This window comes from Lactuca virosa, chromosome 4 (genome assembly GCF_052849685.1).
Source record: "Lactuca virosa cultivar CGN04683 chromosome 4, Lactuca_virosa_CGN04683_v6, whole genome shotgun sequence".
Lineage (NCBI taxonomy): Eukaryota > Viridiplantae > Streptophyta > Magnoliopsida > Asterales > Asteraceae > Lactuca > Lactuca virosa.
In genome coordinates, this window is record NC_136429.1 from 75,665,603 (window position 1) to 75,692,703 (window position 27,101).

General features: G+C 36.2%; 2 protein-coding genes and 1 pseudogene across 3 annotated transcripts; 2 read left to right on the top strand and 1 right to left on the bottom strand.

Annotated features, from left to right (window-relative positions):
• The first annotated feature begins 20,879 nt into the window (after positions 1–20,879).
• LOC145105534 (vacuolar protein sorting-associated protein 20 homolog 1-like) lies at positions 20,880–23,317 on the top strand. Its single transcript, XM_079042619.1, has 6 exons — positions 20,880–21,389; positions 22,061–22,213; positions 22,288–22,440; positions 22,530–22,613; positions 22,713–22,851; positions 23,093–23,317. The coding sequence occupies exons 1-6, from the start codon at positions 21,288–21,290 to the stop codon at positions 23,116–23,118; spliced, it is 657 nt and encodes a 218-aa protein (XP_078898745.1). The 5' UTR covers positions 20,880–21,287; the 3' UTR covers positions 23,119–23,317.
• A 103-nt stretch (positions 23,318–23,420) lies between these two features.
• On the bottom strand, positions 23,421–25,373 carry LOC145109822 (putative purine permease 11; annotated as a pseudogene). Its single transcript, XR_013709236.1, has 2 exons — positions 25,270–25,373; positions 23,421–24,596 (listed from the first exon to the last, which is right to left on the bottom strand). The product of XR_013709236.1 is annotated as a putative purine permease 11 (transcript).
• A 180-nt stretch (positions 25,374–25,553) lies between these two features.
• On the top strand, positions 25,554–26,662 carry MTACP-1 (mitochondrial acyl carrier protein 1). Its single transcript, XM_079042621.1, has 2 exons — positions 25,554–25,812; positions 26,231–26,662. Exons 1-2 carry the CDS (start codon positions 25,606–25,608, stop codon positions 26,405–26,407), a joined length of 384 nt encoding a protein of 127 aa, XP_078898747.1. The 5' UTR covers positions 25,554–25,605; the 3' UTR covers positions 26,408–26,662.
• Positions 26,663–27,101: the final 439 nt, after the last annotated feature.

Consider the following 27,101-nt stretch of genomic DNA (forward strand, 5'->3'; position numbering starts at 1 on the left):
GTGTTATGTAGTATGATAGATACTCCTGTGATATATGATATGATAATTGATTATGTATGTTATTGCAAGGAAGACCCCAGGAGGAGCCCGTGGCAGTTGGATGTCAGACCATGTGGGGGAGCCCATGGCATTCCTAGGTAAAGACCATGGGGGGAGCCAATGGCATGAAGGTATAAGACCCTGGGGGAGCCCACAACATCCTTATATGTTAGTATGCATGGCTTATATGGTAGAGATAACTTTTATAGCTAATATGATATGTGTTATGTGGATTGTGTGTGGGGTATGCTCTGGGGGACTCACTAAGCATTAGTTTGTTGTTTGTGGATTTGTTTCAGGTACATCTGAGCCCAAGGGCAAGGGAAAGGCTTGATGGCGCGACGTGCACTCTCTCACCGACATTTTATGGGACACTCTGATGTTTTTAAATAAAATTGTAATGAATGTGGATTTGAAAACAATTGTTTCGGGATTTCATGGTTTATGGAAATGGTTTGATTAATTAAAAATGAAAATTTTCTTTTGAAAAATTGGGTTGCTACATCAAGATCTCTTCTCTACACTTCAAAAACCTCCACAAAATCAACTCATGTGAGCTTCATACCCCCACATTTTCAACCTTTTCTATGTTTTAGGTGGGGGGGATACAAGTCAAACTTTGTTTATTCCTCAAATAACTATAAGTTTTTCACTCTATGTTAAGGATAAATTATTGTTTGTACAAGTTATGGCATTCTCTGGTTTTGATATAAATATTGTGATATGTATATAGATTTATCAGCAAAACTAACATGATCAGTGATTCAGTGTTATAAAAACCATAAGGAAAGCTAAGATCTATAAACTACATGCTTTTGGGAATATTTATTAAAAGATAGTTTTTACTAGTAAGCTTTGATATAATATAGTCATTTACAAACCTAGTGGGTTTAATACCCAAGTAATATGTTTTGATTTCATATTTTTCATGCTGGAACACACCTGTACATTTATATAAAAGGGTATATAAATTATTTCAAACCAACAAGATAAACTATAATCGGTATAGTTTGGAAGCCACAAACTACGTTTTTAAAGACACTTTTAATCATTTAAAGGTATAACTATCATGTTTTTACAAGAAAAGGAGTCACAGTTCACGTAAATCTGTTAAGGCTCTTGTGAGACACCTTTAGTCGTACCTACCTAGCGTACGTGATAAGTGTTGTTAGTTATAATCAGAGTATCCTAGAGGGAGAGCGGGAGTTTGTGTATAGATCTATATGGGGTTGACATCCCACACCTGAGATGTTCGCTACAGGTAGACTAGGTCAGTCTAGGATGACAAATATCTTTCGACGGAACTGACGCCTGTAAAATGGCAAGACAGGCATATCAGTCATATTAGTATGGTTATAACGAATCACATAGGGATAAACAAAAAGATTTTTGGTTTACAAGAAGCTTATACTTCATTAGTTTATTAAAAGAAATGAAACTATAAACTATCTTCTGTATGATTTTCACCTCCATCTTGGTCTTGGGATTTTAAGACCTGGTTTATAGAAAGCTTATACTCCATTAGCTTTATTATAAGAAATGAGTCTATAAACTATTTTCCGTATTATACTTTCTTCCATCTCGGTCTTGGGGTTTAAGACCACATTTCACTTTTAAGAAAATACTGGATTTTCTGGAAAGATACTTTATTATAAGGAAAAAGATACAAAGGAATTACTTTCGACTACATTTCTTCTTTAAGGAAAAATACTGCATTTTTCTGGGAACACACCCTTTACAAGTATAACAAAAGAAACAACGGATACACATGCAACGATACATGATTTGAAAACAAGACTCATAAACTATTTGTTTTACAGAAAATATTGGATTTCCTGGGGTTTTAACTATCACAATACATGCATTTATGCACGGTTTTAGAGCGAGACTGCAAAACTCATTTTTATAGAAAATATCGGATTTTCTGAAAATTTTACGACGACTATTCTAAACACGTGTAAAACTATTTCGTACAAAATGCTTATGAACTCACCAACTTTTTAGTTGACGTTTTTCAAAACGAATTGTATTCTCAAGGATCTAGTAGACAGGTATTCACCACGTTCGAGGTCTGGCGTCGCTGCATTATGTATTTCTACTTTTGTTATTCGTGTTTAACTTTTGAACATAACAAGTGTTGTAAACAATGTAATACTCTAAATCTAAATGTATGAATGTTTGTGTTGCTATGTTTCATTACTATTCAGTTGTTATGATACTGTACAATGACGTCATCCGCCCTCGGACGTTTCCGCCGTCCTGGTTCGGGGGTGTGACACTTCGACCCACGGATACTGCGAAGGAAGACTCACCTCAAACTGTAGGCATCAAATCGCAGTCAACGGATGACTCACGAACTCCTCTCCCTATCGCACAACATAAAACCCTAATTAGAAATTAGGTCACATTCAAACCCGAAAGTCCAAAACCCTAATTCTTGACTTAAGGAAAAAAAGGCTCCTTTACCTTTGCCTTATTGGGCCTCCTTTCCTCCAAGGCCCAAACCCATAAAAGAAAACCCAAAAAGGCGTCCAAGCCAACTATAGGGCCTCTATGGCCCAAAATGGCCCAATAACACCTAACTAGGCCTAAGGCCCAAAAAATGGCTTGCTACAATCAGGTGGGTCCGATGCCCAACTTACTTAAGTCCAAAGCCCAACACCAACCGAGCTTAAAAACCTTATAGGGCCACTGACTGCGTACGCGCGGTGTACTAGGCTTGTATGCCCATCGTACGCTGGTGTTTACCAGGAGTCGGGATGCTGACCCAGTACGCTCAGCGTACACTGGAGTACGCATGGCGTATTGGTCTGCCAACCCAAACCCACTTCTATGTCTTAATCCATTAAGACCTAACGTCCAAAACTTAGATCCAGGCCCCTAATGACGTCTTAAGCCATAAAGTTGCAAGCTTTATGCTTTTTCATGCAAGGATGGGGCTCAAATCATGAATCAAGTCCATAAGCACACTTGGATGGTTCCTAACACTTGCATGGTTGTGGCATAACCATCAAGATCCAATTTTTATGCCTCAAAACACCTCCAAGAGTCCAAAAGGACAACTCATATGGTCTGAAATGGATCATACTTCAAGAATCCAAACTATGGGACCAAAAGATATGATTTTCTACCCTAAACCTAGGTCTAAGCTTGTAATGATCAAGGTTTAAACTTTATACCTTCAATGGGTCAAAAATGGGGCCAAACTTCTGGATCTACAAGTTCTTCTCACGTCCTTGCTTCTTCCCAAGCTTCCTATGCCTTTAAAGTTACTAAAGAACACCACAATCACTCAAGAAAACTCACAAACGCACTCAAGGTGGCTTAGGGTTCGAGATTTGCACTACAAGGGTAATGAAGGCTGAAAAGGTAAGGGACTTGGGGGACTTAAGGTCCTTAAATAGGGTGCAAACCCTAAAAAATTAGGGTTTGCCCCATGCTTGGTTATTCTCAGCGTACACATGGTTACGCCCAACATACACTGAGGATCCCCCCGATGGCGCGCTTGCAGCGACTACGCCATGCGTATATAATGTACACCCATCGTACTCACCATCCTTCCACCACCTTAACTTGAATTGAAAATAGACCAAGTCAGAAACTTCATATGTGGCGACTCGGGTGCTACATGTTGACCTCTGGTCGAGCTCTAACCATCAAGGGTACCATCTCTAAGTAGGCTAAGACTACCGTATTTTATATACCCAAATAATATGTGGAACATGTACCATTTATATATTTTATGTTTTCAAACTCAAAAACATGTGAATATTTGTTTTTTTCTCCGTTATCTAAGTTAAGTTGATGTGAAAAATTTAGGTCGGTTTTACTATGCTTATAGAACATTTAGGTTATTTTAACACATCCGACATACAACTATCGAATAAGTTGAAACAAAACTTAAAAACATCCATATTTCATATTAATAAGAATGATTATACATACAAAATCATTTATCTTCTATTTTTTCGAACTGGAATTTTGGATACTCATATGAGAATTTTTCTTTCTCTCTAACTCATGTTTTTATCCACTCATTTTCTAAATAATTTCCCAAAACTCAAAATCCACAACCCTATCCATACATTTAACTTGTTTTATCCACCATTCAATGACTTAGATGTTTTTTTTCTGTCAACTAATTACCTTTTCGTTTCTTCAATAGCCCCTATAATATCTTTTCTTTGTTTATTGACTTGCTTAGAATTCACTTTTATCTATTCATATTTTGCTTCTCTGGCAAGTACAAAAACTTTCTTAGAATCAAGCATTTTCCAAATGTTGGGCTTATTAACGGAGGTTGAAGGACAAGTAGGTTTGGGAAGGATTTCCATCGGCCATAAGACAGTTTGGGAGTGAAAAAGAAAGTTACATTTCTCATTCAATCATGATAATAAATAACTCGGTGTGGCTTTGGTGTGAATTGTGTTATGATTTGAACAACTTTAAATAGATGCTGTATAAGATGGTAGGTGGAGAATCTCGTGAACTTATAAAGAATTAAGTGGGTACTCATGTGATAATAAAAGTGGTAAATACGGATAATATCGTTGGTGAGTGTTATGTAGTTCATCTAATAACATTGTTAGATGAGTGTTTCTGTATATATAAAGTCTAGTGTTAGATGCGAGTAAAACACTTTTAAAATACACATTTTTTTCCGATTATTTAAGTTCTAGCAAGCAACGAAGTTGGAGTAAATTACACGAATGATCCCTATGGTTTAGGGTAATTTGCGCGCTTGGTCCCTAACTTATTTTTTTAATTCGGAAGGTCCCTGTTGTTTGTTTTTGTTACGCGCTTGGTCTCTACTGTTTGTTTTTGTTACGCGTTTGGTCCCTATCTTACCTAAAAAGACTATTATTTAAATAAGGAAAATTTGGGGGGTAGGTAAGGTAAGGTGAGAGGGGTGGGGTTGGGGTGTGTTTATTTAAATAAATTAAAAAATCAATGGCAAAATAGTCTTTTTAGGTAAGACAGGGACCAAACGCGTAACAAAAACAAACAGTAAGGACCTTCCGAGTTAAAAAAATAAGTTAGGGACCAAACGCGCAAATTACCCTAAACCATAGGACTATTCGTGTAATTTACTCTAGAAGTTGATGACTAAATATTGAACATAGTATAACACTTTCAAATATTCAAATATTCAGGACGAAAAAATGAGATATTGGTAGTATATAGTCTAGAATCTAATTTTGCATATTGAATCCGAAATGAACTGAAATTCCACATATAAGGTCTATGGTTCAAACACTGACACACTAAAAATATCGTTAGTGCTCTATAATCTACTAATCTACTGCATTGGTTGACTCAAACGATTCTGTTTACCATTATTATTATTTTTTAAATACGGAATGAGTCATTCCGAATAAATTTATTATCTTTCAAATATAAGAAAAACATCATTATTCCATTAAATCTTTTATTTTTTATAATCAATTTTATCAATGTTGTTAAGATCGGGATCCTCCATAGGATCGTTTTTGGGTTTGCAAGATTGAGATCGAGATCTTAAGATCCCACAAAATAAAACGTAGTTTTAATTTATAATTTTAAAACATGAAAAATATTTCAAACATTCAATTTTCCATTCAAAAGTTATAAAAACTATAAAATATTAGTCATAAGTCACAACATAAAATGATAAACGGTGAATTCATAAAGAATAAGAAATAAAAATGGTAAAAAAAATTCATTTGCAAAATAATAATAATAATAATAACAACAAGTGAAGTTAGGATCGGATCAGATCCCGATCCTACCTACTGTAACAACCCGTTATTTCAAGTCAATGTAAGTCAAACATGTTCAAATAAAAGCCTAAATCTTAACCAAATATAAGTGAATTCACAAAATAACTTGAGACAATAGAACTTTGAAAGCCTAGAGTGCATGCTTATTTAACTTACATGTAACTATATATGGAAAACCATGTTAAGTAAGCTAGTATAAGTCAATAAAGGTTACACTAGTTCATTCAAAGGTCCAATACTTAACTTAGAATCATTATATATATATATATATATATATATATATATATATATATATGTGTGTGTGTGTGTGTGTGTGTGTGTTATCCCCAAATTCACGGCCAGAAAAGACCAGTTTAATTTATGTTTTTAAAATAATTTCAGAGTAATCATTTGATTAAAAGTGTTGCGGAATTTGTTCCCAGAAAAACATGATAAATATGTTATCAAATCATTTCCGAAGAAATGTATTTTATTCATTTAAACCATTGGGATGTCATCGTCAATACAAAAACATAAGCATAAACAAAACTTACATTCATTTACAATAGTGATCTACTTCTCTTTTAATCTCTCAGTGTAAAGCAACTTCGTATCGATACCTGTGATACAAATAAACTGAGTGGGTCAGACTTGGGAGCCTGGTGAGCATATAGGGTTTTCAACCCACAATAAATAAATTTATTATGCTTAAACATCAAACAATCAACCCAATTACCCAATCCCCATTGTCTTATTTATTTCTTAAGGATTTACCCTAAGAATCAAATCTCACACATTCCTAAGGATTCATCCTAAGGAATAGGCACGAAGTCCATCACTGCCCAAGGTTTATACTTCAAGCACTAACAAACGTCGATCCCCACATACTGATCCTATACAGTGATCTTACTAGATCTAGCCTAAAGGATCGATATGAACAACCAACTAACGAAACTGCTTCGGAAATCCCCTAGCAGCAAACAAGGATCGATAAAGACATCAATTGAATGGAATAAGTTTAACCACGAACCTTCGTTCGTAAAAGAAAGAACCACAAGACAATTAAGTCAGGGGTAGTTAACTTTACCTAGGCTGTGGTCTGAATATCGTGAGGTATGTAACCCCCAGACGCACCCTATCCGGCATCGAGAATGGAAACGCTGACTCATGCCTAGGCTGTGGTCTGAATATCGTGAGGTATATAACCCCCAGACTCAACCTATCCGACATCGAGAATGAAAACGCTGACTAATGCCTAGGCTGTGGTCTGAATATCGTACGGTATGTAACCCACAGACTCACCCTATCCGACATCGAGAATGGAAACGCTGACTAATGCCTAGGTTGTGGTCTGAATATCGTGAGGTATGTAACCCCTAGACGCACCCTATCCGGCATCGAGAATGGAAACGCTGACTCATGAAGCTCGTCCGGTTACTTCATAAAAGAAACGAAGACTCCAAAGCTCTTCAAAATAAAAGTATATGGAAAATAGTAATAAAGTACTTCCGTACGCTCCCGTACCCCGACACATAATAGTGTCAAAAAGAAGAACTATCGGATGAACACATAGTTCAAAAACACCTAATGAACATATAGTTCGAGAACACCTTATGAACATTTAGTTCAAACATACCTACCAATTACGAGTCTGCTAACGTTCCACTAGACTATCTAAAGTAGTTTGTGGCCGTTGTCTATACTATGCTAGATGACTAGATCATCTTAAACATCGATACCTCTCATCACTTTTTATTTCATCACACATCATCTAATTCATCTACCCATGTTTTACCCAACATATTTGTAGATAAAAATACATATACAGTTTAAAACTTGTATAAAACATCTATTCAACAGTCACCTTAAATAAACAATTAATATAATTACACATAGCACGTATTTTAAAGAAAATACTTCATATATATGTGTAAGGTGAAAGTGACTCTACACTCACCTGATTTAATGAAAATCGGGCAGCACTTCGTTTCCTAAAACGATCGTTTCTAATAAAACCGGGAGTTTTATTGAGAAATCGGGCTCTGCGAGGTCGGGCTTCAAAACCGAAAAGATAAAATTTTCCGGGCCTTCGGGCACTTCGGGGCGTGTTCCGGGCGTTGGAATTAATCTTGGGGCTTTGGGGGAAGTGGAAATAGCTAAAATATTGAAAAGGGGTGAAAAATGCCAATTTTCCAAAAGTAGCCGGAAGATCTCGCAACCCTTCTATTTATAGGGTGAGATCTGAAGTCGGCCGAGAGAAGGGAGTCAGCTGCGAGGGCAGGTGGCATCAGGAGGCGAAGGCACGTGGTCGGATCCGGAGTAGGACACGCGTCGGACACGTCTCGCATGCGAGGGCTCGCCACCGAGGCACACGCGTCGGATCCTTATTGGACCACTTCGGATTCGTCAGCAGATCCGAACAAGGGGCGACACGCGGCCTGCTTCGGTTGGGCCTCCCTTTGGTCAAATCAACAGCGAGCACGTGGCTACTGTTAATGCGAGGTGACTCATCAATTTCGGACACGTGGCATGTTTTGAACGAGGGTGACGTGGCCGCAGTCCACGTATGCGAAATTTCTCGGTTTTGGTAATTTTTCTCGATTTTCGTGCCAAAACTTCTAAAATTCATAACTTTCGCATACGAGCTCCGTTTTTTATGTTCTTTATATGCACGCGTAGGTAAAATTACGCTCTACAACTTTCGTTTAGACTTCGTCGGATAATTTTGACTTTAATTTTTATATTATTATTTTTAATAGACCGGGACAGGAAATCCGTTAAAAATTCATAACTTCTTCATCCGACGTCCGTTTTCGTCTGTATTTTTACCGTTGTGCTACTATTGACGAGACCTTTAATTCTCGTTTAGGTTGTGTCGGCTAAAAATCACTCGATCTAAAATTCGAGTTTTTAGTTGTCTACTGCTAAGCTGAAACTTAGAAAAATCAGAACTTCCTCATACAAAGTCAGATTTGGGCGTTCTTTTTATACATACTCTCGGTTTAACGAACACTACGACTTTCGTTTAGATCACTAAGGCTAAAAAGTAGTTTATCAAAAACTCACTTTTTACGTCATTCGGCACCGTGCCGGTTTTGTCGCGAAACTTCGACAAATCATAACTTCTTCGTTATAACTCGGATTTCGGTATTCTTTATGTATCTGTAATCCTTGACACGACCACTACAACTTTCTTAAGAAATATCGGCTTTATCTAATATTTATTTTCGACGCTCATTTTTACTCTTAATTAATTAAACCTTAATAATTAAGCATAAAACACATAATTTTCACATAATATTCACATAATTCATTTTCATTTCTTCCAAATGAGTTACAAAGGTTAACCTAGACTATTATGTCAATATTAATGCTTAGCGTAGAAACACGGGCGTTACAATATATATATATATATATATATATATATATATATATATATATATATATATATATATATATATATATATATATCGGTTTTGGGAATCTAATCCCAAAACTAAAACCAAAAACCCTCCCTTGGGAATAAAGCAAAACCGAAAACCCTCTTTGGAATAAAGCAATACCGAAATCCCTTTCCTTTTTTACCAAAAACCGAAAACCCTTCTTCTTTGTTGACTTTAAGACCGAAAACACTTTAAGGCCCATCATGTAGGACCGAAAACACTTCCTTGAGGCCCATCAAGGACCGAAAACACCCTTTATATATAAGTGTTTAGCCGAAAACACAATTCATTTCTCAACTTTTAGGCCGAAAACACTCCCATTTTGCTCTCAAAACTTATACAGAACCTTCATATCTTCAAGGGATTTTTACCCAGATCTTCATAATTTCACCAAGAACACCAAGAACAATCTTCAAATCTTCAAGCTTTCACCCAAGAAAACCGAAAACACCCAAGCACACCGAAAACGCCTAGAATACCTCCAAATAATTCCTAAGGCTTTTTGTAATTACTTCTTACATAATTAAGTGTTGTCTAACACTTTAATTTATTATTTATTATTTAATTTAATATCTTATTAATTTAAATACGATATCATGTATAATTATTATTAGGACGCGACTACACACACGGGTTCTAACCCGAGAATCATCGCTATCGCTTCGGATCCAAATGAGAACACGCATTCGAGGTGACTTCATACCCCTACGTTTTCACTATTTTTCAATGTTTTATAGGGGGGGAGGGGATACAAATAAAACACAAGGAATATTGTGTTGACATCCAAACAATTTCAAATGTTTCAAACGATTTTAAACTATTTCAAGCTATTCTAAATTATTTCAACTGTTTCAACTATTGGTTTTTTTTTACCAAAACATATATATATATATATATATATATATATATATATATATATATATATATATATATATATATATAAATGAGATTCAAGAGGCTTAGGACTGGTGTTTTCGCCTTAACTCTTGTTCCTTGTTTGGTTGTGGGCTTAGGGTAAATTCACTTGTCCGACTGTCTTTTTAATTTCAATTATATATGCCATATATATATATATACATATATATATATATATATATATATATATATATATATATATATATATATATATATGAGTATAAAACTTTAAACCTTTGTAACATACTGAGCAAAGGAGAATTTTCAGAAATATTTTCGTTACAAACGGAACATACTTATAAACTATAATAGGTATAGTTTATGGAACACACATACTACTCTACTAATACAAGAAACAATACAAGAACATACTTATAAACTATAATATGTATAGTTTATGTAACACTTACAACATTGTTACTAAATTCAGAGATACAATTCAAACAAACATATAAACTATAATAGATATAGTTTATGAAACATACATACAGTTATTCATTACAAAGTGATTCATTACAAAGTGATTTTCATTTATTCTACACGTAAGCGTCAGTATAGCTTTGTGAGACACACTTACCAACCAAGCCCTGAAATTATAACTAGAGCCTCCTGGAGCGAGAGCGTGAATTTTTGTATAGATCTATACGGGACTGACAATCACGCACCTTAACTGTTAGCTACAGTTAGGCCGGCAGGCCTGGGGTAACAAATGTCATAACTATTCTGACGCCTAAAGAACATCATTTCAGGCCATCTTAGTTCATCAAGCATGGCTATAATAACTCACAATTTGGTACTGAACAATACGATTAGTGTATGAATACATAACCAACTTCAAGTAGATTTTATTAAATAACAGAACTACAATTCATTATTTTACATTACAGTTGGTGGAATCCAAGCACTTACATTTACAGTGTTTTTATTCAAATATACATACAATATGAATATACTATTTTCCAGTACAGAGAAACTTACATTTCAGAGAAACAATCATTTTCACTTAGTTTTATTTAATAATGAAACTATGATATTCTATTATTTGGTACAACAACATTTACATATTTTGGCATTATGGTATTAAGACTACAATTCATTTACAACAGAAAATATAGGATTTTCTGGGAGAACATACTTACATTTTCAAAGAACAACAGACGGATTTCAAATACAAACATGCTTATGAACTCACCAACTTAAATGTTGATACACTTTCAAAATCACATGTATTCTTAGGGAATCAGTAGACAGGTACACTACAGGTTTTTGAGAAGACCGAGCATTCATTGTGTCATGTCTTATAGTTTTTGCCATACACTTTTGATGTCATACAAACTATGTTATAAACTGATGTAAAAACTATAATTTATCAATGTAATGGTTATGTTTACTTTGACTACTATTATACAATTGTTGTGATATTGTACATGACGTCCTCCGCCCCCGAACGTTTCCGCCGTTCCGGTTTGGGGGTGTGACAGATTTGTATCAGAGCATTGTTTATAGTGAACTAAGTATATCAAACCACACAAAGATATATAACTATAAATACAATGGGGCTGAAGCGATCTGACTAAAAGTATACTTTTAAAATCTAAGTATTTTATAAGAAGTATACAAACATACCTACATACCAGAAACAGTATCACAGTAAGAACTACATAAAAGTATTTGGATGAGTTGGACGCTGTGGTTAAACCTGAATAGTTATGTAATAATATCTGGGATAAATATAGCTTGATCAACTATATTTATTTGAGATACGACCAACATGTGTTTGGGAGTGACCATGGTGTTGCAACAAGTCTAAACTTACCAACTCTGTATACCAGAAGAACTCTAGAACCAAACATAAAGTTAAAATACTATAGGAGTATTTTATAGCACTATAACACTAGCACAACAACATTTAGGCCTCGATAGTTAAATAAACTAATAGTCGAGAAAGGCCTTCTTACCAGGATCAATCATATGAAAAACTAAGGACCCTTGCTGGTAGATCCATAATTACTAAGTGTATACGTAAGAGTTATATATAATTAAGATTTTATAGACTTAGAATTTGTGATTTAGCTTTACTTCCTGTTCCTTGTTTGGTTGTGGACTTAGAGTAGGATCACTTATTCGAAGGTTTATTTGGTCTTGGTTATATATAATTTGTATACACTATGTGATTATAGGAGGACCCAGTATGGGTCACACTATTCAAATTCGTTACGAGTGTTGCTATAAATTTCATAAATTGAAATTGCGATTGTTTACTTGTTTTAGTAAACCTCTATTGTAAATCGCTAACGGAACACTATAAAAGTCAGGATATTATGTGTTTAGAACTAAGATATATCTTGTTCAATATCACCTGACTCATGACCACTATAGAGGACTTATCGTCACTTCCTCTTAAATCTTTTTAGAAAAAGATGCCGCCACGTAGATCAAGAAGGCTTCCCAATAACACTCCACCAACTCCACCACCGCCACCACGTCCACAGTAAGACCATGCTGTTTTCCAAGCAGCAGCAACAGCCGCCGTGGCACCCGCCATGACGCAGATCAACGCAAGTGGTTCTAGTGGGGCGGGTAGTGGTGCCAACCCGTCAAACTATGGAGAAAGCCATGGACACCCAAGAGAGTGTTCATACAAAGATTTCACGAACGCCAAACCCAAATCCTTTGATGGCACCGAAGGTTTCATTGCTTTAACACGTTGGTTCGAGAAGACCGAATCAGTGTTTGAAATATGTGCGTGCCCTGAAGCTAGCAAAGTGAAATTTGCAGCATGCACTCTCATGGACAGGGCCCTTTCTTGGTGGAACGACTATGTCAAGTCATTGTCTCTCCCAGTAGCCAATGCCATGAGTTGGGAAGACTTAAAAGAGCTAATGCTCGCGGAATACTACCCGAGGGGCGAGGTGCAAAAACTAGAGCAAGAGCTCTGGGGTCTGACGATGAAGGACTCTGATGTTGCTGCTTACACTGCTAGATTCAGTGACCTGGCTCTTTTGTGTCCCGAGATGGTCACCCCGGAGAGTAAGAAAGTGGAAAGGTACATCTAGGGATTAACTTCTCCGATCCAAGGAAACATTATAGCTGCCAATCCACTTACATTCGCCAGTGCCAAGCGATTGGCACAGACACTCGTGGATCATGGAGTTTGCCAAGGCTCGATGACAGCCATCCCTGAGCAACCCAAAGAGAGCGGCAGCAAGAAGAAATTATGGAACAAGAGAAAAGGGCATTCGTCGCAAGAGTCCTCAAAGAAGCAGCAAACTATGGCAGTCCATGCTGCTACTGTTCCTGCTGTTGTTCCCGCTACTCCAGCACCTCCCAGTCGATACGCTGGAAACCTCCCAAAGTGCAACAAATGCAATTTTCATCACCACGGACCCTGCCGGGAGATGCATTGCAATAATTGTAACAGAAAGGGGCACACCGCCCGTTTCTGTAAGGCACCAGCTCAACCAATTACCCAAGTCCCTGGTGGAGGAGTAAGCCAGGCTTGTTATGGGTGCGGTGAAACACAACACTTCAAGAGAGATTGTCCTAAAACAAAGAATGTTGGCGTTGTGGGAAGAGTTTTGGAAATAGGTCACGAGGAGGCAGTTACAGATCCCACAGTGGTTACGGGTATGTTCCTTCTCGATAACTCTTATGCATGCATACTCTTTGATAGTAGTGCAGAGAGGAGTTTCGTTCGCCATAAATTTAAACACCTACTCAAACAAAAACCACAAACACTAAACGAAACATTCACTATCGAGATGGCAAACGGGAAAACAGAAAGCACTAACGACATATTCATAGGCTGTACCCTCACTCTAAACGACCATTCTTTTCAAATTGACCTCATGTCGGTCTCCATAAATAGCTTTGACATCATCATCGGCATGCATTGGTTAAGTCTTCACCGTGCTGATATTCTTTGCTACGAAAAGACTGTTCGCCTAAATCTGCCAAGTGGCGAAACTCTCGTCATTTACGGCGACAAACCCGGTATGAACCTTCGCATCATCTCTTGCATCAAAAGCCCAAAAATACATACATAAGGAGTATCACACATTCTTGGCTCATGTGGTGAATGAGAAACAAGAAATAAAAGACATCGAGAGCATTCCCGAAGTCTGTAATTTCCCGACATTTTTCCCAAAGATCTTCCAGGAGTTCCTCCTGTACGCCAAGTCGAGTTCCAAATTGACTTGATTCCTGGAGCTACCCCCGTAGCCAAATCCCTGTATCGTCTAGCGCCAGCAGAGATGCAGGAATTATCCAGCCAACTAAACGAACTGCTCAACAAAGGATTTATCAGACCGAGCTTCTCACCCTGGGGAGCACCGGTCCTGTTCGTGAAGAAGAATGATGGATCGTTCCGAATGTGCATAGATTACCGCGAACTAAACAAGCTTACCATTAAGAACCGATACCCTCTACCACGAATAAATGACCTTTTCGATCAAATCCAAGGAGCCAGCTACTTTTCAAAGATCGACCTAAGATCGGGGTATCACCAATTACGAGTCCATGAGAATGATGTTCCCAAAACAGCATTCTAAACTCGTTATGGTCGCTACGAGTTTGTAGTAATGCCCTTTGGACTAACAAATGTGCCTGCAGTGTTCATGGACTTAATGAATCGGGTATGACGTCCTTTCCTAGACAAATTCGTGATAGTATTCATATATAATATACTCATCTACTCACGAAGTAAGGAAGAACATAGCCAACACCTCAGACAAGTTCTGGAAACCTTAAGGACGGAGAAGCTATATGCGAAGTTCTCAAAGTGCGAGTTTTGGATTAGGAAGGTAAATTTCCTTGGTCATGTGGTCAGTGAGGAGGGGATTCATATGGATCCCTCCAAAATCAAAGCTATCGAAAACTGGGTGACCCCTAGAACGCCAACAGAGATTCGTCAATTTCTAAGCCTCGGTGTCTATTACAGAAGGTTCATTCAAAACTTCTCCAGAATAGCTAAGCCACTTACCACTCTGACTCAGAAGGGTGTAACTTTTAGCTAGGGAGAGAAACAAGACACTGCGTTCCAAACACTGAAGCAAGCCCTGTGCAGCGCACCTATCTTGTCTCTTCTAGAAGGGACAAAAGATTTCGTAGTATACTGCGATGCATCAAATCAGGGACTAGGTTGTGTACTTATGAAATGAGGAAAGGTTATTGCCTATGCCTCGAGAAAGCTAAAGACACACGAGGCCAACTACACCACTCATGACCTTGAGCTGGGAGCAGTAGTGTTTGCTCTGAAGATCTGGAGGCACTACCTTTACGGTACCAAGTGCACCATCTTCACCGACCACAAAAGTCTTCAACACATATTCCACCAAAAAGAACTTAACATGAGACAGCGACGATGGGTGGAACTACTCAATGATTACGAAAGCGAAATTCGCTATCATCCCGGCAAATCCAATGTATTAGCAGATGCCCTCAGTCGAAAGGAGTACTCAGGTTGCAGAGTAAAGGCACTAACTATGACCATCCATTCCCATCTGTCCACATAGATCAAAGAGGCTCAACTGGAAGCCTTGAAGCCGGATAATGTGGCAGATGAAGCCTTAAGAGGAATGGAGAAGAACTTAGAAATCAAGGGCAACGGAGTTCGTTATTTCATGAATCAGATCTGGACACCGAAGTTTGGTGGCTACAGAGATGTTGTCATGAATGAAGCCCACAAGAATCGATATTTCGTTCATCCAGGTTCAGATAAGATGTATCTGGATCTTGAGAAACTCTATTGGTGGCCGAACATGAAAGCATAAATTGCTACCTATATGGGTAAGTGCCTAACTTGCGCCAAGGTCAAGGTGGAATACCAGAAGCCCTCAGGTTTACTAAAACAACCAGAGATACCTGAGTGGAAGTGTGAGCGGATTACAATGGATTTCATAACCAAGTTGCCCAAAACCAAGGATGGTCATGACACCATTTGGGTAATCGTCGATAGATTAACCAAATCCGCTTACTTCCTACCAATAAAGGAAACAGACAAGATGGAGAAATTGACCAGAACTTACATTAGAGAAATAGTACGGCTGCATGAGGTTCCAATATCAATTATCTCTGATAGAGATAGTAGATTCACCTCTCGGTTCTGGCAATCACTACAAAAATCTCTGGGAACTAGGCTGGACATGAGCACAACCTACCACCCACAAACCGACGGGCAGAGTGAGAGAACTATTCAAACCTTAGAAGACATGCTGAGAGCATGTGTGATCGACTTTGGCAAGGCATGGGATACCCACTTGTCACTTGTCGAGTTTTCTTACAACAATAGCTATCACATTAGCATCAAGGCTGCCCCGTTCGAAGCCCTCTATAGCCGTAAGTGCAGATCCCCTCTGTGCTGGGCTGAAGTGGGTGACACGCAGCTAGCTAAAGGCAAGTCCCTGGCAGCATTCTCACTGGCCCGGAGATCATTCGAGAACCACAAAAAAGATCGTCCAAATCCGAGAACGACTGAAAGCTTCTACAGACAGACAAAAGTGTTACGCAGACAAGAGACGAAAACCCTTGGAATTCCAGGTTGGTGACCGTGTTCTGTTGAAGGTCTCACCCTGGAAGGGCATGATACGTTTTGGAAAGCGTGGAAAACTAAATCCAAGGTACATTGGGCCGTTCGAGATCCTTGCTAGAATCGGACCAGTAGCTTACAAACTCCGTCTACCACAAGAACTTAATAACGTACACCCTGTCTTCCACGTGTCAAACCTAAAGAAATGTCTATCTGATGAGACTCTTGTGATTCCACTCAATGAAATCGAGATAAACGAGATTCTGCAGTGCGTGGAAGAACCAGTAGAAATCATGGATAGGGAAGTCAAACGAACGAAACAAAGTCGCATACCAATAGTGAAGGTTCGCTGGAATGCCAGGCGATGACCTAAATTCACTTAGGAGCGAGAAGATCAGATGAAACAAAAGTACCCACGTCTTTTCCCTAGTCCATGAGTACTCTCTATAGAAAGAATTTCGGGACGAAATTCCCTCTAATGGGGGGATAATGTAACAATCCGTTATTTCAAGTTAATGTAAGTCAAACATGTTCAAATAAAAGCCTAAATCTTAACCAAGTATAAGTGAATTCACAAAATAACTTGAGACAATAGAACTTTGAAAGCCTATAGTGCATGCTTATTTAACTTACATGTAAGTATATATGGAAAACCATGTTAAGTAAGCTAGTATAAGTCAATAAAGGTTACACTAGTTCATTCAAAGGCCCAATACTTAACTTAAAATCATAATTTATATATATATATATATATATATATATATATATATATATATATATATATATATATGTAGATTTCGGTTTTGGGAATCTAATCCCAAAAGCAAAACCGAAAACCCTCCCTTGGGAATAAAGCAAAACCGAAAACCCTCTTTGGAATAAAGCAATACCGAAATCCCTTTCCTTTTTGACCAAAAACCGAAAACCCTTCTTCTTTGTTGACTTTAAGACCGAAAACACTTTAAGGCCCATCATGTAGGACCGAAAACACTTACTTGAGGCCCATTAAGGACCGAAAACACCCTTTATATATAAGTGTTTAGCCGAAAACACAATTCATTTCTCAACTTTTAGGCCGAAAATACTCCCATTTTGCTCTCAAAACTCATACAGAACCTTCATATCTTCAAGGGATTTTTACCCAGATCTTAATAATTTCACCAAGAACACCAAGAACACCAAGAACACCAAGAACAATCTTCAAATCTTCTAGTTTTCACCCAAGAACACCGAAAACACCCAAGCACACCGAAAACGCCTAGAATACCTCCAAATAATTCCTAAGGCTTTTTGTAAGTATTTCTTACATAATTAAGTGTTGTCTAACACTTTAAATTATTATTTATTATTTAAATTAATATCTTATTAATTTAAATACGATATCGTGTATAATTATTATTAGGACACGACTACGCACACGGGCTTAAACCCGAGAATCATCGATATCGCTTTGGATCCAAACGAGAACACACATTCGAGGTGAGTCATACCCCTACGTTTTCACTATTTTTCAATGATTTATAGGGGGGGGGGATACAAGTAAAACACAAGGAATATTGTGTTGACATCCAAACGATTTCAAACGATTTTAAACTATTTCAAGCTATTCTAAATTATTTCAACTGTTTCAACTATTGTTTTTTTTTTTACCAAAACACACACACACACATATATATATTTATATATATATATATATATATATATATATATATATATATATATATATATATATATAAATGAGATTCAACAGGCTTAGGACTGGTGTTTTCGCTTTAACTCATGTTCCTTGTTTGGTTGTGGGCTTAGGGTAAATTCACTTGTCCGACTGTCTTTTTAATTTCAATTATATATGCCATATATATATATATATATATATATATATATATATATATATATATATATATATATATATATATATATATATATATGAGTATAAAACTTTAAACCTTTGTAACATGCTGAGCAAAGGAGAATTTTCAGAAATATTTTCGTTACAAACGGAACATACTTATAAACTATAATAGGTATAGTTTATGGAACACACATACTACTCTACTAATACAAGAAACAATACAAGAACATACTTATAAACTATAATATGTATAGTTTATGTAACACTTACAACATTGTTACTAAATTCAGAGATACAATTCAAACAAACATATAAACTATAATAGATATAGTTTATGAAACATACATATAGTTATTCATTACAAAGTGATTCATTACAAAGTGATTTTCATTTATTCTACACGTAATCGTTAGTATAGCTTTGTGAGACACACTTCAAGTACTTACCTAAGTACCAACCAAGCCCTGAAATTATAACCAGAGTCTCCTGGAGGGAGAGCGTGAATTTGTGTATAGATCTATACGGGACTGACAATCCCGCACCTTAACTGTTAGCTACAGTTAGGCCGGCAGGCCTGGGGTGACAAATATCATAACTATTCTGATGCCTGAAGAACGTCGTTTCAGGCCATCTTAGGTCATCAAGCATGGTTATAATAACTCACAATTTGGTATTGAACAATACGATTAGGGTATGAATACATAACCAACTTCAAGTAGTTTTTATTAAATAATAGAACTACAATTCAGTATTTTACATTACAGCTGCTGGAATCCAAACACTTACATTTACAGTGTTTTCATTCAAATATACATACAGTATACTATTTTCCAGTACAGAGAAACTTACATTTCAGAGAAACAATCATTTTCACTTAGTTTTATTTAATAATGAAACTATGATATTATACTATTTGGTACAACAACATTTACATATTTTGGCCTTATGGTATTAAGACTACAATTCATTTACAACAGAAAATATAGGATTTTCTGGGAGAACATACTTACATTTTCAAAGAACAACAGCCGGATTTCAAATACAAATATGCTTATGTACTCACCAACCTAAATGTTGATACACTTTCAAAATCACTTGTATTCTTAGGGAATCAGTAGACAGGTACACTACAAGTTTTTGAGAAGACGGAGCATTCATGGTGTCACGTCTTATAGTTTTTGCCATACACTTTTGATGTCATACCCAAATATGAACAAAACGAAAAGTAAGAGTAAATTACACGAATGGTTCCTGAGGTTTGGGGGAATTTGTGTGTTTGGTCCCTAATTTATTTTTTTAACTTGGATGATCCCTATTGTTTATTTTTGTTGCCCGCTTGGTCCCTGTCTTACCTAAAAAGACTATTATGCCCTTCTTAATTTATTTTTTTAATTAATTTTCTTATTTATGTATTTGTTTTTTATATATCTAAAAAAAATTAATAGACCCCACATATCTGTATCTCCTCACCATCCCATCTCTCATCCTCCTCAACTTCTATTTATTTTCCATCTTTAGTGACATCGACGTCTTCACAATCTCTTCTTTTTTCGGTCCTTTAACCCCGACGAATCAACAACACAACCCATTAAAGATGAAGAGACAATAAGTTATGGTGTTGGTTCGCCAGAGTTGAAGGACCAAAAAAAGAATGATGATGAAGAGGTCGATGTCACTAAAGTGGAAAAGAAATAAAAGTTGAGGAGGATGAGAGATAAGATGGTGACCGGTGGGACCCAGATTAAATTTCTTAAATGTGGTTTCAGGTTTACAGTGAGAAGATACAAATATGTGGGGTCTATTTTTTTTAAATATGTAAAAAATAAATACATAAATAAGAAAATTAATTAAAAAAATAAATTAATAAGGGCACAATAGTCTTTTTAGGTAATACAGGGACCAAACACGCAACAAAAATAAACAGTAGGAACCATCCGAGTTTAAATAATAAATTAAGGACCAAACGTATAAATTCCCCCAAACCACAAGGATCATTCGTTTAATTTACTCTTACTTTTCGTTTTGTTCATATTTGGATAACTATTTTTTTATAAAGTAACGAACTTGTTGAAAGTGTTCACATATAACCATTATGACCTGCTGTAGCCTGATGTAACCTGTTATAGTAGGTCATAATGGTTATATATGAACACTTCCAATAAATTTGTTAACTAGATGTGTACAAAAAAAATGAACAAATCGAAAAGTTATTACCTTAACGAGTCATATTTCTTTTTCACAACCATGATTTTTATCAATATTAAAAAAAAATGAAAAAAAAAAATATTCACTCCCGTTATTAAAAAACACTATGCTTTGTGAAGTTAACTCTAAAAAAAGTCCTTTGTCTTACACCCCTGATGTCTGTCTGGTAATCGAAGGAAAGGGTCTATGTTGATAACTTCTTGAAGAACTTCGGATCCATAAATTTCATGGAAGCAAGTTTCAGTTCAAATCCTTAGCAAAAAACCCATTTTACGTTCAAAATCCTTAGTTTCTTCGTAAGTGATTCTAAAAACCCAAAATCTTGGCTTGTGTATCCAGAATTTCATCTGTTTTAAATCAAACAACATCAATCGCTAATCGGAAAACCCTAATCTCGAAATCTACCACTTTGTATATATTCGGTGCAAGTTACGTCACCGATACTGATACTCTGACCCATAGAGCGACAGCTTATCGGTGTATCCTAGATAGAGATCCAAATCCCTAAAATATCGCCAAGCAACCGTTTTTCTTATTTAAGGTTTGAGATTCTGGTCGAGTTACGTCTCATGGGGAATGTATTTGTAAAGAAACCGAAGATCACTGAAGTTGATCGAGCAATTCTTTCTCTGAAAACCCAGAGGCGTAAGCTTGCCCAATATCAGCAACAGGTATTTTAATTTCGGTTCATTCAAATCAAATTTAGTGTAAACGATTCTTTAGAATAGGATATGTGATAGATTAGAAAACTTCGATCAAGGGTTCAAGCCCCCACATTCACATTGATCAGGGAATTCAGTTCCATGAACTTTAATATATGTTCATGTGTCTTGTTCTTAATAGTTTGTGCATAGGTGTTTGAAGCATAGCCCTAAGTAGATAGATAGCTGAAAGGGGATTATTAAGTTATCAGTTTTTTTGTTAGAGACTTAGTGTTCAATGATGAATAGAGAAGAAAGCTAATGGTAGTGGGTAATATGTAAAAGCTGTTTCTATTCTTCCATTTAGTTGATATTTGTGTATAATAAGAGGATATTTATGGGATCTATGATAGTTTATAAATTTAGCTTGCATGATATTTATTGATGAAGCATATGTATGACAAGAGTTTAACCAACATGAGAAATGAGAATTTTCTGCTTGATGTATATGAAAGAAGATGAACCAACATTAATACAGTTTTCCAAAGTTTACCTGTTGGGTATCTTGAAGAAATGTTTCCAACTGAATTTTTTAAATCAAGTACTCAGTAGCGACTATTTGATTTACTCTAGAGTCTAGACAAGGGTAAAATGGTCTCATCTTAGTATTAAACTGGCATTTCGGATGCTAATTCTTATAGCTTGAGAAAGTGATTGAAGCTGAAAAACAAGCAGCAAAAGATTTACTTCGGGAAAAGAAGAAAGAAAGAGCTTTGTTAGCCTTAAGGAAGAAGAAAGTACAAGAAGATTTACTCAAACAAGTGGATACATGGCTTATTAATGTTGAACAACAAGTAAGTACTTAACTCATTTTTTTTTAATATATATTCCCATAAACATTCATATTATTTAAAATTTCCATTTTTAGTTGGCAGATATTGAACTAGCAAGCAAACAGAAGGCTGTTTTTGAGAGTTTAAAAGCAGGAAATAACGCAATGAAAGCAATCCAAGGTGAAATTAATTTAGATGATGTTCAAAAACTCATGGATGATACAGCTGAAGCCAAAGCATACCAAGATGTGAGTTTTTCATTCCTTTTTTATAAATAAAAAAGAAAACTAAAATGAAATTTTATAAACAACTTTTTGACACTTGGGATTGTGGTTAGGAAATTAATGCGATTTTGGGAGAGAAGTTGTCAGCTGAGGATGAAGAGGATATTTTAGCAGAGTTTGATAACTTGGAAGCTCAGGTATAGTTTTCATTCTATTTATGTAGTTGAACTTATATCTATTTGGCAAATGTCTTAAATGCCCTCGATTAACTACAATTTTTTCACTTGTGATTATAGATGACAATTCAAGATTTGCCAGAAGCTCCTGTTGCTGAGTCATCTTCTACAAAAGATGAAGATGAGTTGGATCTACCTGATGTTCCAACAAAAGCACCTGAGATTGTTGCTGATAAATCTCAACCTGCAAAAACAAAAGGTCCCTCTCTCTCTCTCTCTCTCTCTCTCATATGTATATTTATGCAAGAAATAGCAATGTACTTTGGAAAATCTACCCATTTGGTAGATATTGCTGTAATTGGGTTGATTTTTATAATGTTGTAATAAGAAGAAATGAAAGTAGGTTGCTATTTCTTGCATTTGATATTTATGTTTATAACTCTGATTAAAATCTAACAAATTTATGTTTTCCGGTGATTCTTGGATGAAAAAAAATACAGTTATGGAGGAGCCTCTAGAGGCGTGAGGCGTTGACCACCAGAATACTTGGTCAAATGTGATGATATTTTGATGCTGTTTATCTATACATTCTTTTTATTTGAAATTTAAATGGATGCAAGGATTAGTTGCAATTGTGTCTTGAAGTAAATTGTACAGTTTTATGTGTTTATATGAAGCTAAAAATTGATATATTATTCGTAAAATATTAAACAACCGATTTTACATTTGTATTGATGAAGAAATAAAGGAATTTGTGTACTCAAATACATCAGATAAGTCTTTTTACAACTTATTCGGGTAAAAGAATGAATCATAAATAAACCCTATACAAAATGTGTTTCTATAATGATAACCCAATTGACAACAAAACCTAAAATATAAACGTAATCTCAAAACTTTCAGTAAAAATCTAAACATGAAAACAAAAATCAACAAGCACATTGACTGCATTTACGAATAACAGGTTTCTTCTTAACCTTGAACTCGAACTCATCAAGACAATGCTGATAAACATAAGTAAAAAACCCCCAAATCCCCAAAAGAACAGCAATAGTTTTAGCGCCATTCATGGTATAATCATAAACAATGGCAGCAGCCAAAGGCGAAAGAGACAAGGAAAGAGTACTAATCACATTCGAAAACAACGACGACACGATAAAAATCAAACCAACCACACCAACTGAACAAATCTGCCAAGCAACAGCAGTCCAGATCAACGTCATGGCGTAACTCAAACTCCCTTCATGAAAACTCGCAATTTCGCTGCGCAACAACCGCCACTCGCCGCTAGCAAACAGACCGACGAGCGAAACACAAGAAGCAACGATTGACGTATGAATCTGGAGCTCAAGAACAACTGCGAAAGTTTCCTTTTTGATGAATTTTTGGAACGAGAGTTGAGTGACAGAAAGTAAAAGCGCGTATAGAGCTGAAGCGGCAATGGTGGAGATGAAACCGAGAGTGTATTTAGTCTGATTTACGTCAGGAGGGCTCGGCGAATAGTCGCTGACGCCAACAAGACAAGCGGATAACAAAAGAACAACGATTGAATTCATGATCAAGATTGTGAATTTCTGGGAATTTATGAGAATCGAAAAAACAGCGCTGAAAGCTAATTTAGTCGCGCAGATTAGCGAGTAAGTTGAGGCCGATAAGTATTCGAATACAGTAAATGATCACCGGCGATTAGGAGTCCGAGGCCAAAGTAGACTGATAAGACTACGATGAGAGGGGAATTAATCGAGGGTTCTTTCATTTTGGGAAAAAGAATGAAGGGTATGAAAAGGATTGGGAATCCAGCGTTTTGAGCAAGTGTTGCAGTCCATTTACTGCGCCCACCGTGTTCATAGTAAAATCTTAGGAGGAGAATGGCGGTACCTTGACCGATTAGGAGGAAAGATATGTTAAGGAACACCAAACACCACCATTGCCACCGGCTGATCTCGGTGATTGGTGGAAGGATTGATTTGCGTTCATCTTTCGCTGCCTTCGGATCTTCGTTATCTGTTTCAATAAAAAATCACAAACTTAGAAACTAGAACAGATTGCACATTTGAAAAAAATCATATATTATTGCATCTGTTCCGGATGAAGAACTTCGTTTGGAGTTTTGATTTCAAGCTAGTACAGATCAAATGCTAACTTGATGTTGAATCTGTTATTGATTTGCTACAATTGAACAAATACACAATCCATAATAATTTGAGACATGTAAAATAGAGCCTATTTGACTCGTCAAAGTTAAACTTTAGCTTTTCAAATTATGAAATCAATAACTTGATACCGACATGATCTTTGATTGAGGAAACAAATTTAACTTCAATCCACTTCCAATTATAATGAAATTGAAATTCCCGCGTAAAATTAATGCCCTAAATCGATCTGGATGACAAAGGGAATTTTTTTAACACCCCACGTCAAATCCAATAAGTGTGAAAGAAAACAAATTCCTAGAGATCCGTTAGTTCTAGAAGAGTGAGAGAAGAATACAACGTTCATTGTTTCTGCTAACAATCATACACAAGGGCAATAATCTTCGTTCAGTTTGTTGATTGTGGATTTGAATCCAAACAAATATCCATTACAATATACAATGCAGAAGATTCATCGTTTGATATAGAATGAAGATCCATAAATTGTGATAACATATAAAATCGAAATACAGAGAGAGTAATACCTGTCATGGTTGAAAATTCGATGAAGTTTGAGAGACAGAGAGCGATAAGAGAGAAGAAGCAAACGTTGTAATGAAAGTGGGAAGAAAAAGTGAAAACTGTATTATTTTTGGGTGACTCATCATTTCTAAATATACAAAATTTGATTCATATTCTGTTTCTAACGAATTAAGTCGTTAAAACAAATGTACAGCATTTATTACACAAAGTACAAGTATGATAAAATTGGGCTTTGGATTGCAGAATAAACCCAATGGGCTTCACTATCTGGGATGCTTTAAAGTTTAAATCCAACTTTTTTACAGGCACAGAGAGAGGACAGAGAAGAAGGTGCGAGAATGGCGTCGGCTTTGAGAGCAGCAATTCTAGGTCATGTACGAATCCCGGTGGTGGCTAACGGATCGAAGCTGCTGAGTCCTTTATGGATCCACGAGAACACTTCCGTTCGCTCAATGTCATCTCACGACGATCATCTCGAAAAAAGTCAAGTCATTGATAGAATCCTTGACATCGTCAAGAGTTTCCCTAAAGTCGATCCTTCTAAGGTATTGTCACTGTGATTTTACTCAATTTGATTCTAATTTAACTTTTAGGCTTAAATCTTAATTGCTGAGCTGATTATTTATGTTTAATTTTACTTTGACCTAATTTTAATTTTGTATGATCGTGGAAATGATTGCTTTGGATCATCGGTACGCTCTGACATATTTAGTCAAATGTGGCATCGTTGGTATTCAAAAAACGATGTTGCAATTGTTCATTTTGTAAATTTAATACAGAAATATGATTATGTTAAATATTGAAATGAATCTGCTAGATTCGGCTACAAAATACAAACCTGTTGTTAGGTTAATTATTGAGCTGAATATAGTAAATATTTTTTCCGAGTTCCAATTTGGATACCTCTAGAAATGGTTCTTTGAAGGAATTCATTAAAAGGTTGTGATCTGTAATAATGTGCAGGTGACCCCTGAAGTTCATTTCCAGAAGGATTTGGGATTGGACAGCTTGGATAATGTGGAGTTGATAATGGCGATTGAAGAGGAATTCAAATTGGAGATCCCAGACAAAGAAGCTGATAAGATTGATTCTTGTGCACTTGCAATCGAGTATGTATATAACCACCCCATGGCTAGCTAAAACCCTGAAACTAAATCTTCTGTTTTTTGGCCTATCTTGTCTTTGTGATGTTTGGTTTTTTCTGTATAAGTCGAAGTGGGAGGAAAATAATTGGAAGCATTTGTGACTTCATCATCACCATCATACTTTCATGAACATGATTTAGCAATCTTTATATTCCTTCCTTTGCATTTCAGATTAAGTAGGGAAGGGTTGATTGAACATGTTATTATGGAACTTTTAATCTTTGAATACATTTTGGTTTTAAAAAGGTTATTTTGGATGCTTTTGTTTTTGTTATGGTTATTCATCTGTAAGTGGTTTCTTCTAACCAGTAGTTGTTCCATGTTTTTGGTGATTTTAGTGTCCCTAGCAATTTAGTGTAATTTGAATTAACATGAGTTTTAGTGGGGACTAAAACTATGATAAATATAAGTTAGGTGGTGTGGAGTGTAAACTTTTATATAAGACAAATTTGATCTCAAACATGATGAAAACGGTCTTAGAACAGATCTCCATTGCTCCTTTCAAGTTTCAAGCTTGTAAGCTTCGAGTTTTATAATCTTCCTCCCTTCTTTCTTCTTCCCTCAATGTGGGGTCAATGCGATGCTTTCCCTTTCACTTGATAGTCTTCTTTCTCTACACTTTTTATTTATTTATTTTAATCTTTAATATATATTTTTTAAATTAGATTAATTTAATGATAATTTTTATA

Bases quoted from the DNA above. Each gene is read 5' to 3' on its own strand.
- LOC145105534 (XM_079042619.1), top strand. From the start codon at position 21,288: ATGGGGAATGTATTTGTAAAGAAACCGAAGATCACTGAAGTTGATCGA. The intron at 21,390-22,060 runs GTATTTTAATTT...TAATTCTTATAG, and splicing joins TTGCCCAATATCAGCAACAG to CTTGAGAAAGTGATTGAAGC. The intron at 22,614-22,712 runs GTATAGTTTTCA...TTGTGATTATAG, and splicing joins TTGATAACTTGGAAGCTCAG to ATGACAATTCAAGATTTGCC.
- MTACP-1 (XM_079042621.1), top strand. From the start codon at position 25,606: ATGGCGTCGGCTTTGAGAGCAGCAATTCTAGGTCATGTACGAATCCCG. The intron at 25,813-26,230 runs GTATTGTCACTG...AATAATGTGCAG, and splicing joins CTAAAGTCGATCCTTCTAAG to GTGACCCCTGAAGTTCATTT.